Here is a 14,709-nt window from a genome sequence, read left to right as displayed (position 1 = left end):
ACGAGCGGTGGTAGCAGACATAGGCTATCCACACAAGTGCTTGTGATGGCAAAACACGTCACTCGTGGTGGTCCGGAGCACCCTCCCCTGAGTGACAAAAGTTTTGCTAGTATAAGTGCTAGTGTAGACAAGATCTTAGGTTCCTAAGCACCTAAGTCACTTTTGAAAAGGCACTATAGTTGTAGCTGTGTTGGTCCCAGGGTTTTAGAGACAGGCGGGTGAGGTTAAAATCTTGTATTGGATCAACTTCTGTTGTGAGAAAGAGCTTGTCTCTCTCACCAACAGAAGTTTGCCCAATAAAAAGTAAGTTCTGGGTGACTGAAAGAGTCAAGGGGTTAATGTTGTATTTCAGAGTCCTTCTGCTCTTATTCAGAAACAGCCCGAGTTGTTAATGATTGAAAATCACTAATATTTGATGTCTTTTTGGTGACTCTTGTGAAACAAGCTAGCTGGTTTAAGATGAGTTCTGAGTGGACTGTTGTCCCCATATTGTAAAATGACCAGCACAATTGGCATGCTTTGCTGGCACTGCCAGAAGAGAGGCCAAGGATTGAATATACCATGGAGACTGACATTTCCTATTGCCTTAGACAGGGTCACACTGAGACAGGTTGACAAATCAGCATGGGGAGCAGGCATTGTTACTACTTGTATTGTACCTGTTCCATGGATATTTTCACCTCTGAGGCTATCAGTCAGGCATCATTTACCTGCCCTAGGTTAAAAAGAAAAACAGAAAGATAACTGGCATTAGAGAGAGCAAGTTGGGGGGAATCTGTCACTTCTGAATTAAACCTCTGATGCTACCCGGATGATTTCTTTCCATCTTTTTCCACATCAAGGGTGTGTGATATGGATTTGTGGTTCTGATACTGCATAATCAATTCTATCCTCTCTGCTGTGCTTTGTCAAGGATTGTTTTGTTCATTTACAGTCTGTTCATTCTTTCCTTCCTATTTTGCTTGTCTTTTGTAGATTCTTATCTGGCTGTTAAAAACATTTTTGTAGATTCAGAGAGATTGTGCCTGCTTTTGGGAAGAAGTGAGTGACACAACAAGATGATGATAAAATAGCCATTTGCAATGCATTTGTTTACACCAATAACATTAGAGTTCTGTCTGGAATAGACACAGTGCTCTTTAGCCACTTGAGGAACTTGTGGTGCGGTTTTCAAAAGCATCTAAGTGACTTGGGAGTACAAATCCTATTGAAATCAATGGAGATTGAAAGTCCAGTGGGACTTGTGGTCCTGAGATACTTAAGTGCTTTTGAAAAATCCTACTGTTAAGATTGAGGTTCCATGTTCAGATTCGCAGAGTCCATAAGAAATTAACTCACCATGCTATCAAATTCCTCAGGAAGCATACCGAGGCTGTTCTGTTTCAGTCAGTCTTGTGGTGGTGTGTACTGTTTAAATCCAATTGGTAACAAGTGGAAGGTCTATTAGCATATAATGCAATGAGTTTAACAAAATACAGTAGGGTGCCAATAGTGGTGGTAGTTTGGTCATGTGAACACCTCACCTAGTTTGCTGGCCTTAGACCTGCTTACTAATTTCATATATCGGCTACTCAACAGCGTTAAGTGGTGCTAATTGTGTCACCACCAGTCCCTGGAGCCACTTCATCACCTTTAAGTAATGGGAAGAGGGAGGTGAAGTAGGTAATTTCTTTGACCCTTAAACCAAGTTGGATGAGGGTGGTGTAATTTATTATAAATTCATCTGACTTCTACAGACCTCCATTGAGTTACTGGGATACTTGTAACTGGGTACTTGGTCCCTAAACTTAGTAAATTGTTGGTCAAGAATTGGGTTAATATAAATTATTCCCCTCTCAGTCACTTGTGTATCAGTTCCTCTGTCTTTTCAGCAGCTGACCTTCAAAGATAGCATTGCTCTTTGTGATTTACATTTAAAGAGTCTCAACCAATGGTGAATAACTTTTTCTAAGTGGCGGTGAGACAACCCATGTATTTCTACTAGGATTCCTCAGTAGTGACATATTGAAGTGTGTATATGAAAACATCACATCTTGTTTGCCTCTGTCTCATGCTTCCCCCGCAATCTCTGTTTTGTTCATTTCAGATACTTGGCGTTTTAAGAAGACTGTTGCATCTACACAGTGGAAGTCAAATCTTTTGTGTATGGCGTGGTTAAGGTTGCAGCCTCTCACCTCAGCCTTCCTCCACTTTGGGCTGGTTACCTTTGTGCTGTTTTTGCATGGTTTGCAGGTGGATGCTGGCACAACGGGAGAGTCTCTAAGTACAGGACAAAACAGCACATGCTCAGGATCTTCTGATTGCAAGGAGGGTGTTATCTTGCCAATATGGTATCCAGAAAACCCATCGCTTGGGGACAAAATTGCCAGGGTTATTGTTTATTTTGTGGCACTTATCTACATGTTCCTCGGAGTCTCCATCATTGCAGATCGTTTCATGGCATCAATAGAAGTCATTACATCACAAGAAAAAGAGATTACAATAAAAAAACCAAATGGGGAGACCACCACGACCACCATTCGGGTTTGGAATGAAACTGTTTCCAACCTGACCCTGATGGCTCTAGGTTCTTCTGCTCCTGAGATTCTTCTATCTCTGATAGAGGTGTGTGGCCACGGATTCATCGCTGGAGAACTGGGGCCCTCTACCATTGTTGGAAGTGCAGCTTTCAACATGTTTATCATCATAGCCATCTGCGTCTATGTGATCCCTGATGGGGAAACCAGGAAGATAAAACACCTGAGGGTGTTCTTTGTCACATCTGCATGGAGCATCTTTGCTTATATCTGGTTGTACATGATCCTTGCTGTATTCTCTCCAGGTGTGGTTCAGGTCTGGGAAGGTTTGCTCACTCTGTTTTTCTTCCCTCTTTGTGTCCTCCTGGCTTGGGTGGCAGATAGAAGGCTGCTTTTCTATAAGTACATGCACAAAAAGTATCGTACTGACAAACACAGGGGCATTATCATTGAGACAGAAGGTGAACACCCTAAGGGAATAGAAATGGATGGCAAGATGATGAACTCCCACTTTCTGGATGGAAATTTAGTGCCTATGGAGGGGAAAGAGGTGGATGAATCTCGCAAAGAGATGATCCGGATCCTCAAGGATCTGAAGCAAAAGTACCCGGAAAAGGACTTGGACCAGCTGGTCGAGATGGCCAATTACTATGCCTTATCTCACCAGCAAAAGAGCAGAGCCTTTTACCGCATCCAAGCTACCAGAATGATGACGGGAGCTGGCAACATTCTGAAGAAGCATGCGGCTGAGCAAGCCAAGAAGAGCACCAGCTTGCACGAGTTGCAGGCAGATGAGCCTGAGGAATTCATCTCCAAAGTTTATTTTGATCCTTGCTCCTACCAATGTCTCGAGAACTGTGGTGCCGTCCTCCTGACGGTGGTGCGGAAAGGAGGTGACATGTCCAAAACCCTCTATGTGGATTACAAAACGGAGGATGGCTCTGCCAATGCTGGTGCTGATTATGAGTTCACAGAGGGAACTGTGGTCTTGAAGTCAGGGGAGACCCAGAAGGAGTTCTCTGTGGGGATCATTGATGATGACATCTTTGAAGAAGACGAGCATTTCTTCGTGCGACTTAATAACCTCCGAGTGGTTGAGACTGAGGAACCTGCAGAGCTCAACAATTTGCCATATCCAAAGGCCATACTGGCTTCTCCTTGCGTGGCCACAGTGACTATCTTGGATGATGACCATGCGGGCATTTTCACATTTGAGTGTGATGTGATGCACATCAGTGAGAGCATTGGTGTGATGGAAGTCAAAGTCCTTAGGACATCAGGTGCTCGAGGTACAGTCATAGTCCCATTTAGGACAGTAGAAGGGACAGCAAAAGGAGGTGGAGAGGATTTTGAAGATGCTTATGGGGAGTTGGAGTTCAAGAATGATGAAACTGTGTAAGTACCCCTTAATTTCTTTTACCTGTTCCAGTTAATATGTTTAACTCCAAGTTTGCCTCCATCACAGGGGAATGCAGACAACAGATAACGGGCTACTTTCTCCTGCTTTCCTTCAGTTTCCATGCTTACCTCTTCCAGGCAAGAACCCTACAGCAGGATCTAAGAGGTCAAGACTTCTTGTCCCTCCTCTCCAGGAATTATAAAATGGGACTTGGAAATCTCATCAATGAGAAGACCTATAGTCCTCAGAATCATGGACTCAAACCAGTTAGTGGGACTTTGAGTGGCCCCAGATGATGTGAGTAATAGCTGTAGGATCAGGCCCATTGTTGCTAAACTGAAACTCTGTTGTATAGAGATTTTTTCCATTAATCTTCTCTCCCTATCTTCCCTCTGCCACCCAGCAGACAGCAAATTAAGGGCTGGATTTTCCCATGTGTTAGAAATGTTAATTATAAGTGAAGGCAGAGGGAGGAGAGGAAAAAAATCCTCTACATAGTTTTTAATGGACTCTTGAATATGCCAATTTGGGATATGGAAAGTCCTCCTGTAGTTTGGTTTTCAGTCAAATCATCCACTTCCAGGTAACTATACGTCACTTACCTAGCAAGGGCTCTTCCCCTCCCTCAAACTACACACCTACATGTTCTGCCTGTACAACCAGCTGATCCGTGTGGTAGCTGAATCCACAAGATTGGCAGCAAAGCGCACCACCTTGCTGGCTTATATAATATGTAAAATAATTCCAGTCTGTGTACCCCTGCAGCCTCTGCCAGGCAGTACTCTACCCATAGGACTTTTTTAGTACATGGATCTTAGCATAGGCATTGGGGGGAGGAGGGGTGGTACATTTTCAGCTTTTGGGAAGCCTTCTTATGTATCTCTGAGTAAACTGTTCTTCCCTTTAGAGTTTATTTACTTGTGGCTTTCCCCCCTTTTAAAAAATACTTCAGTATTCTACAGTAATGGTCCAAAACACTGCAATTCAGCGCTTCCCTGTGGCTCCATGACCTAGTGTTTTCATACAAAACAAAACAGAAGCACTCCTCCAGGCAGGGGAGGGAAAGGATTGCATGGCCTCTAATGGTGTGAGCCAGTCCTGTTAATTCAGCTGTTTCATTATGTACAAAAGTAGCTGATGATGTGAGAGTAGTGAGTAATAAAGACCTAATTGCTTTAACTACCTTCCATTAACATTAGTGGCGAAGAGGAAGAATCTGTTCAGAGAGTAGGGGGAGGTGGTGTATGGACATGATGCTAACATTCCCTAATGCTGAGTCTTTAGGTGCTTCTGGTTAACATCCAATCACTTGAGAAATCAAAGGAAGAATTGTGCTGACTCGCAAATGGCAGCAGGGAAAGGAAATTACTGTAGCAAGCCTCCTTATACAATATACATGTAGATGCTAGTACACTGAGCTACACAGCAGGGATGCCTGAACTCTGGTATCTTCCCATAGTCTGTGCCTACCTGTCATATTTTTTTTAAATCCAGTTGATGTCCACAACCCTGGTATTCAATTGTACTTGCATGTTCTTCCTTGACAGATGAACAGAAGTTGCTGGTTGGCTGAGCTCACCAACAGTAAAAATAGGCTTGGAAGGATTAGATTTGTGGTGATAAATATCTGTATCACTGTACACACACACACTTTCTACCAATAATTGGAATTGACAGATAGGCAAAGAAAGAAAAATGTTGATTGAAAACTTATTAGTTTGACTTAAGGATATAGACTTGGTATATTTTGAGGTGATGTTGACAATTTGTGTTTTAATGGTTATCAAGCTTTAACTTTTTGAATCTCAACATCTCCTGTCATTAAATAATTGTCTGACACCTCCCATGCTTTCCTGCAACTGTGAAAAATTTAAATCGATAACAATAGAAAAAATACTTAAAAATAAACCTTGACATGATCTGTCAAAATTCTGAAAATAAACAAATTGAATCATGCCAAGCCTGAATAAAAGATTGAAGGTGGTGATCAGCTTTGTCCTCAGCTTGCTGCTCCAGGGAGAAAGCGACCATGCATGGGTCACAGTGCCAGACCCTGCTACTACAACTGGCCCTCAAGCTGCACTCTCTGGACAAAGTAGACCACAGTCTCATCTATTCAGTTAAAATCTGTTGTGCTGTGTGACCCACTTAAAACATAGTTTAGCTCTAAGGGTGTGAGGCACAACCATGTTTTAACTGAGTTCTTCAACATGGTAGATATTACTGGGGCAGTTGGAGCCCAACAGCCTGGATTACTGACAAAACTAATTTAAACACTGTAATATTCCAACCAGCCCCTCCTCTGTCACTGACACTTTTTTCTTTACAAAGTAGGATAGCATTTTAAGGTCCTGTTCGTGCTATTACTAAACTTCTTTAAGCTAAACGATATTGAACAGAACCATCTTTGAGTCTGTTCTCCAAGATGGAGTCAAATGCACTTGCTCACAACAAGTGCCGCCAGTTACAACACTTCTCCCTGACACAGGCAAATCACAATTCTCTTTTTGTAGTGGAGATAGAACACACTCCAAGACAGTAGATTCCCATGTGTACTTCAAAATGGAATTGTGTTGGGGGATAAATATAGTGTAACTAAGCCACCTTGCCCTTGAGAACTGATACTAGCTAGTCATGGGTAAACCTCCGAATGTCTGAAGTTTGACTTTGAATAAGCATTAGCAATTCCAGATGTTGATTCAGACATTAGACAAATCCTGAGCTGGTGTAAGCCACTGAAGTCAGTGGAGATGCACTTGCTTATACCATGGCTGCATTTAGCCCTGCAAGCCTCTTGGAACCTTTGTGAGGGAAGACGTTGTAGTCAGATTTTTCTATAATTCCTGTTTTCCACTGGTCACAAAGTGCAGTGAGCACAGCTTTTGTTGCTATACTGCAAGAGTTTAGCTTACAGACTCAGCTGGAAACAGCAAGTGCAGAGACATGAGTTGGGACCAAAGTGGTGGTGGTTTTGGGGCAGATGTTCAGGCTAGAAACAGGCTAAGGTAGAGAATTCAGATTCCACATCTGACCTTTAGCCGAGATCAGCGTTGCTCAGATCCCAGGTTTTGGATTGGACTCGTCTCTAGTTTAGGGATGTATATGATTATTTTATGTAAAACGCTTCACTCATCCCAAATGTTAAAGTGCGGAGGAGGTAGAGTGATCTTTTTATCACCACCATGTTGTATGAAAACACTGGGTCAATAAACTACCTATCTTCACTCACTATGGATTTGCTATTGGATTCCCCACCTTTTCCCACCACCCCTTTATTCTCTTTGCAGTACCATTGTTAAGGGGTCTTTCCCTCATGGAGGAAGGAAGACCAATAACACCCACACACACGTGCTCCATTCCTGCAAACACTTAGGGTATGTCTACATTGCGATAAAACACCCACACAGCTGACTCAGGCTTGCAGGGCTTGTGCTGTGGGGCTGTTAAATTGCAGTGTAGATCCTTGGGCTCCGGGACCCCACGAAGGGGGAGGGTTCCAGAACCTAGGCTCCAGCCCAAACGTCTACACTGCAATTTTATAGCTTGTGTCCTGCAAGCCTGAGTCAGCTGACACAGGCCAGCCGAGGGTGTTTTATCACAGTGTAGACATTCCCTTAAGTGTGTATGTAGGTATTTGTGGAAGTGCCGCTAAAGAGTTTTCCAGGCCCTCTGACTATGTAGGTTGATGTAATTTGCACGCTAAGAAGCTAGAGAAGGGTGAGAGCTTGTAAATTGAACTGTAAATGTCAATTTACACTCGCTTCTGGCTCTTGGTGGGTAAGTTACTGATTTAGACTCCATTATATGTTGGCAGACTGAGTGTAAGCAGCAATAACGGAGTCTGAGGCCTGGTCTACACTGCCGCCAGCAGTAATGTAGCTCACATATCTCCTGTCAGCGTACTTATGTTGTCGTACTGTGACATCTTCATGATGTTGCATCAACAGGAGACACTTTCCCGCCAATGCAACCTTACTCCTTTTGGGGAGGTGGATTACCGGCATTGACCGGAGAGACCATCTGGGATCAATCGCTGCAGAGCCCACAGTGTAGACATACCTTGAGAGTAGGGGCTAGTCTATATTTAAAATTTACAGTGGCACAGCTGTATCAGTCCTGCTGTGCTGCTGTAAGAGCGCATGTGTAGCCACGTTATGTGGGTGGGAGAGATCTCCCGCCAACATAGTGCTGTCCACACAAGCACTTATGCTGGCAAAACTTATGTCACTCGGAGTGTTTTTTCACCAAGCTGGGCAACAAGTTTTGCCAGAATAAGTGCTAGTGTAGACAAGACCTAAGAGTGTCTACATTAAAGTGAGGGGCTCTGAATTCCACATCACCTCTGCACTGAACACTGCATTCTATCATATCCCTAGAGCCAATAGCTGGATGATTACCCTGAACGTTTTCCCTTGCTCTGCTCTTTTTCAGGGAATTTCATTTCAATTTAAAAAGATAAAACAAACTGCCTCAGTTTTTGAAAAAGGGAATGTCCCTAGGGAATGAGGGATTAAAAATAGCTGAGCTAATGCATAAATTAAAGTGTGAGAGGGATATGGATCCTGCCACGGGGTTTTGCTTATTGCTTCTGTAATTCTCTCAAGGCTTATATGGTCAAAGTTTCCTTGCCTGTATATTGGGTGGGAGCGGGGAGTGAGCTGACTTCTCCTGATGTGTGAAACAATGCTTTTATTATCCTGCCGCGCGCGCGTGTGTGTGTGTGTGTGTGTGTGTAGGGTGGGTTGCTGTGTACCACAGTACATAACCCTGCACTCTACTATCTAATGAGAAAAGTGAGTAATCACAAAAACCTCAGACTCATGGTGTTATAACATTTAAAAAAATAAAATGACACTTTTGTTATTTCCAAATGACAACTTCTAACACAGACGCTTCTGGTTGTCTCTTGCCATGTTACATAACTTAAATATCTGATGTGAGAATTAGCATCTCTAGTCCAGTGACACTCAGACTGAGGCTTGCGAGCCGCAAGTGGCTCTTTAATGTGTTTTCTGCAGCTCTTTGCAGCACATGATAGTAAAACACTTGTGTGATTTAATTATTAACCAATCGGGATGCTTTTATTATGTTAACCAATTGTAGTTGATAAACAAATAATACTTGGTCAGTCGGTTTGCTGTGAGAACCTAAAATAGTAAATGAAATAATGAATTCACACTACTGTGGCTCTTTGGGGTAATTTTGGTCACTAATTTGGCTCCTGAACCACTGAGGTCTGAGTATCACTGCTCTAATCTGTTAAAAGGATACAGTCAAATTGATTAGGCCCAACATTTAAGTTTTATAAAAGGTTAAAAAATCAAAACAAACAAAAGCCCTAAGATGACTAGAAACATTTCCATGACATATCTTAAAGTTTTATTTTTTAGATGGAGGGAAGTGAGGCTTGTTGAGGGCATGTAAGTCTACCCCACCCAGCAGCGTCTGAAACTGAAATACAGTAGTGCTGTGCTAATGCAGGAGAATCAGAAGTGAAATCAACCCATCTAGTTTCTAGTGAAAGTCATGGAAGAAAACCAACAGCATCAGTGGTGCAAAACAAACTGTGTGGGTTTTTTGTTTTAAGGTTTTCGCTTTGCATAATAGTGTTGCTAGTAACATGGAAGGAATTTGTATAACAAGATTCCGGGATTGTCATTCTGAAGCCTAGAATGTCTGGCTGAGTCCGTGTGGAGCAAATGAAATAACTACAAGTCTGGATGCAAGCTTTCTGTTCAGCAGATGGCTAGCTGCAGTCATCATTGGGATTCGTGGTCTGCTCCTGTCCAATTTTTAAGTTCTCAGTGTTTTGAATTTATGACCTATGCCTGTGTGATGTGCAGTAAGGCAGATATCCATGCCATGCCAAGAGCCCTAAAGAGGTAACTCAACCAATCTCCACCCTTACTCTATGGCTAATATGTATGCAACATTTTCCGTTGTTGTCAGAGGCAGACTGCACGGATAGAGGATTACTTGGCCTAACTGCCACCTGCACAAATATACAAAGCTCCCAGCCCTCCCCCCGCAGACTCACATCTCCCAGCACAACCCACTGACACAAGTCAACGCAATCACCCACCTGATGGTACAACCAGTGCACACACAAACTCAAAACACACTTACCCTCATCACAGCTACGGTGACCAGCTAGCAAGTGTGAAAAATTGAGATGGGGGGAAAGGGGGGGCTAATAGGCACCTATATAAGAAAAAGGCCCAAAACTCAGGACATCTGGTCACGCTAATCACAGCACACACCGCTCATTTACCACCAGAAAAAATCCACATAACTCTCTCAACATAGCATAAATCCACACAACAACCTCACCCATCACTCTGATATTTCCAGAGAGGTAGCTGTGTTAGTTTGTTTTTAGCAAAACAGCGAGATTTGTCTTTAAAGTGCCACAGAATTCTTGCTGTTTTACTCTGATATTTGGCTTTTTTATACATGTGACTTTATGAATTACATTCATGTGACAGCACAGACGTTCAGTTACTAGCAAGATCTTAATTTATAATTATCTTGGCTGTATACCTTTTTGCATTTGCCTATGGGTCAGTTTGGAATGATGCATCTGCTATTAGAAGCAAATTTGGATGTCAGTTGGAAGACTACGGGCCAAATTATAATCTATGTTCCTTGCTGCAATCTCCCGGATTTCAACCTAGAGTTAGGGCAATAAACATTTGGTTGCTTGCCCTCATCATTAGTACTGGAGATGTTTGTGGGATCCACAGTGGTGCATGGTTGGAGATTAATTTTTTGTTGGGGACAAGGAAGAGTTTCTTTCCCTCAGCAGCATAGCTATTTGCCACAATTTCAAGGTTTTGTAAGCAGTATTTTATGGATCAGAAAGGGGTATTAGGTGTCAGAAGAAGCTGTAATGTTAAACTGGTAGCAAATGGTCTTCTAACCCTCTCAGCAAAGCAAGCAGCACTGAGATTTTGGATGAAACGTGTGGTAACATGTGGCCACTTGTGTGTGGTTTTTATGCAAAGCTTGCAATAAAGGCATATGTAGCGGAGAGGCTGAAAGGATCTACTACTTCCTGTTCCTCCACTAACAAAATCATTTTTGGAGACCTCAATTAAGACTGAGCTCTGGCTGTGGCCTAAACAACACTGCCCTTCAATATTTTTGGGGATGCATTTTTTTTGAAGCACTGAATAACTACAATTACTAGGGAGCAGGGGTTGTTTGTAAGGTACATGTGACCCTTCTCATTCACTTCTCCCCAGAGATTTTTGAGTCTGAGTTGCATTGCCACCCAGCTTCTGTGTGAGAGGCTGGGGCTGCCATACTGAATCACTACACATGTGGATGTAAGCCCTGGGGAGTAGGGATTGTCTTCTTGCCATTTGTGCACCTAGCGCTATGGGGCTGGAGCACTAAGTGTTGTTGCAATACAAATAATATATTCCCCTTTATTTGGGCTTTGAAAATCACCTCCTTGCCTGCTAAAGCAATTGCATAGAACACAGGAAGTTCAGAGGACAGGGGACCCGGGGGGAGGAAGGAAAATGGAATGAGGTGGCTGACTATTAGCTGTTTGGAAAAGACCATGGTGAAGCTTGATGTAGCCACTTGTTTCTTTTCTATAATTCACTTTTGCAGGAAACAGTGCCATTTTCAGGTTGATAGACCACACAGCTGAGACTGTGATGATTTGAGATTCAGCAGTTGTCTAGTTGGGAGGCTCTTCCTGTCCTAGGTTCTTCCTCCTCCATAACTCAACACCATGATGAGCCATCTCAGACTCGATGGGCTTCTTCCCACCCTTAGATTACTGGTTGTGGGTGATGGTCTGAAAAACTCTCTCCATTACTCCAGGTTTTACAACTTTAATTGCAGTTTATTTTATTCTCCCCATTTTAATTTTAATCACAGAAATCAAAGGTGTGACATGCTCCAAATTAATTCAGAGACCTGTGTTGGCTAGTTGTAGGCTGGGGTGATTTCAGACTAATTGAATAATATATATATATATATATATATATATATATATATTTTTTTTTTTTTTGGAAAGACCTGAAGGAACTATTATGATAATCTAATCTGACCTTGTGCTTACCAGGCCCAAGAATATCCCTCGGTAATTCCTGCTATGATCTTAATTTGTGGCTGAACTAGAGCATCTCTTTAAAATAAAGATGGAAATATTTGTTAGAGACCCCAAGTGATGGAGAATTTACCATCTCTCCTGGTTCATTTGTTCCCAGGGTTAGTTACTCTCCCTGTCAGAATTCACATTTTTCCTTCCCACAGCTTTGTTGCTATCTATCATGTACTTCTAGTTTATCCCTCCAGTCTCTTCCTCTTACCCTCACCTCACCCATCAGCATGCAGACTCACTCTTGCCTTCTCATCCTTCTCTAATAAAAGAGAGGTGACTCTGATCTTGGGCTCCATCTCTTACTCAGATAAAGTAGTATAGTACCAGCTCTGCTCTCTGGTTCTGCCCCGGGACATTGTGCTCCTATATAATGCTCTTAAAGGAGCAGTCCCTGGGCTATTCTGTTGCCAGGTTTGATGGTTTCCGAAAGAAGAAGGCACCAGCACATCTGCTCCCTAGCTTTAGTCAGCCCACTTGCCTGTCCAAATTCCTGCCCACTCCATGCAACAAGTTTCTCCCAAGCCCTAATTTAGCAATGTGTGCTGGTGGTCTCCCAGCATATCACTAGTGTGAAAGATGTTCTGTTTAGTTCTTGCTCTGAAGTTCCCTTAGGTATTGTTAAGACTGCTCATTCCTACATAACTTAACTCAAGCCGTGTATATTTATTACACTCCACCGAGATTTCTGTGTGGGCCGACCAGCTGAGAATTAGTATGAGGTGCTGGTGGAGTGTCACAGGAGCGTATAAAATCAGGCTGCAGAAATATGAGACTGAGACCATCATGTGAACAAAAGAAGCACTGAGCTGACCTTTACCCTCTCATAGTTTTGGTGACAGGTGTTGAGTAGAGATACGTGCCACCTGTCCACGAGAAGAACAAATGACATCCTGTGTGGGGCTATGACTTGTTGCCCATCAAAGGCATTTGGCTGTATTATGTGAATGCATCAAATAAGGGGGTGTTTAAAACCCCAGTTTAAACTCAGCCTTTAGTCAAATTCAAATTAGAGAGCGAGGCATAAATGTGGACTGGATCCTGCGCGGTATTAACTCACTCAACTAGCAATGAAGTCAGTGGGAGTACAAAGTGCTCAGCACCCTGCAGCATCGGGCCCCAGATGCGGAAGAGATTAGACTATTTTGTGGAGACGTGTATTCATAATTCTAGAGAGAGCGCTGGGAACTTTCCCATGCCAAAATCGGCAGCCCCAAAGTGGATTAAAAAGGTTAATCCCAATGCAGGTCAAAAACTAATTTACTGTGGGTTGGGTTCAGTTCAATTCAATCTGATTACCTGAAGTGTCTCAATGAAATGTGAGTGGTAGTGACACATGGTGCAGCCCTATGGCTTTTGAAAAGTTGGCAGCCATGCACTTTGCACACATGCCTTCAAAGGCTGATGTACAGACTCTCCTTTTGTTTTCCCTGCACACTAGGATGAAGAGAATTTGCTCCTAGATTTTTATTATTAGGTAGTGCCTGCCACAGTCTTTGGCACCTCCACCTGTATTCCCTTCTATGGTATAGCAAGGGCACCATCCACCCTCAGGCTTCCAGCTCCTCAGGTCTTGCCTTTCTTGGGTGGAGACCCATGTCTTTCTGCCTCCTGGATGGGATATCTCCAGGCTGCCTCCAGTTCTTTCTGCCTCCAGCTGGGATATCTCCAGTTCCCTGTCATCATTGTGTTGTTTTCAGCAAGATACTCTGCCTAAATAGGCTGGTTTACTTTCCCTTCAGAGACTAACAACAGAGTAATCACCCACCATTATAAGGTACCAGACAGCACTTCCTATGCCAGCCCATCAAAAGGTAAAGGCATCAGAGAGAAAACATATTAAAAATAATAAAACATACATACATGCTAATAAGCTTATCAGAGCTCACTCCAACCCTAACCTGGGCCCTGGCTGGAGCAGTCTTTCAGAACTCCACTCAAGGGATTTCATTGTGGTTGCAAGTTCATCACAGCTCCAGCTCAGACCAAGCACACTCATGACATGTGTAGTCCACTCTTTAGACAACTTCAGATCAAAGATCTGTGAACTTCCAGAGCAGGTAATGAGCAGACAATTGTTTTCTCTTCCCAGGATGTAGCTTCAAAAGGATGGCTCCAAAGTGGGTCATTGGCATTCCCCTTACCCCCTAGGTATTTCCTTGGAAATCCACTTTATGCACATTATTCCAAAAAGTCCTTTGAAGTTCCTCATAGCTCCCTGAGAATGAGTTAATCCAGTCTTCCTGCTCAAGAGGTTCCAACCACAATTCCATAATAGTACATAAACATTTGCATTTTGCATGCAATAGATCCTAAAGGTATTAAACCTAACTCATGAATGTTAAACTTTATTGAATTAAGTTAATCTTAATTCCATAATATTGGTCCAGGATATTGCAGGATATTTCCAGTCTGTCACAGTGTCATCCTTTGACAAATGTGTCTTTGTGGTGGGTTAGGGCCAGGAACTGGCTGGCTTGGGTGATGTGTAATGAGACCTGACATTCAATTTTGACTGTGGACTTCTTGAGACGGTTCTGGATCCTCAGGGAAAGAAATACGGAATTGAAAGAATTTGATTTGCACATAGAATCCTCAACAATTCACCTCCTCAATCTAGGTGATCTGGAGAACCTACGTGACTCTGTGTTGGAGGAAGGTGAAGAGGTGCAAGGAAG

The 14,709-nt window shown here is 42.9% G+C and overlaps 1 protein-coding gene across 1 annotated transcript in view; it reads left to right on the top strand.

Annotated features, from left to right (window-relative positions):
• SLC8A3 (solute carrier family 8 member A3) overlaps nt 1–14,709 on the top strand; it is a 203,796-nt gene that overhangs the window by 62,578 nt on the left and 126,509 nt on the right. Inside the window, exon 2 of the mRNA XM_067558135.1 lies at nt 2,087–3,911. Within this exon, the coding sequence (XP_067414236.1) occupies nt 2,146–3,911 (1,766 nt within the window). The 5' untranslated portion in view covers nt 2,087–2,145. The remainder of the gene's footprint in view (nt 1–2,086; nt 3,912–14,709) is intronic.

The sequence above is a fragment of the Emydura macquarii genome, unplaced genomic scaffold (genome assembly GCF_026122565.2).
Source record: "Emydura macquarii macquarii isolate MOO-44397 ecotype Brisbane River unplaced genomic scaffold, CSIRO-AGI_Emac_v2 contig_1876, whole genome shotgun sequence".
NCBI classification, from domain to species: Eukaryota; Metazoa; Chordata; order Testudines; family Chelidae; genus Emydura; species Emydura macquarii.
This window is presented reverse-complemented; position numbering and strand designations above follow the sequence as displayed.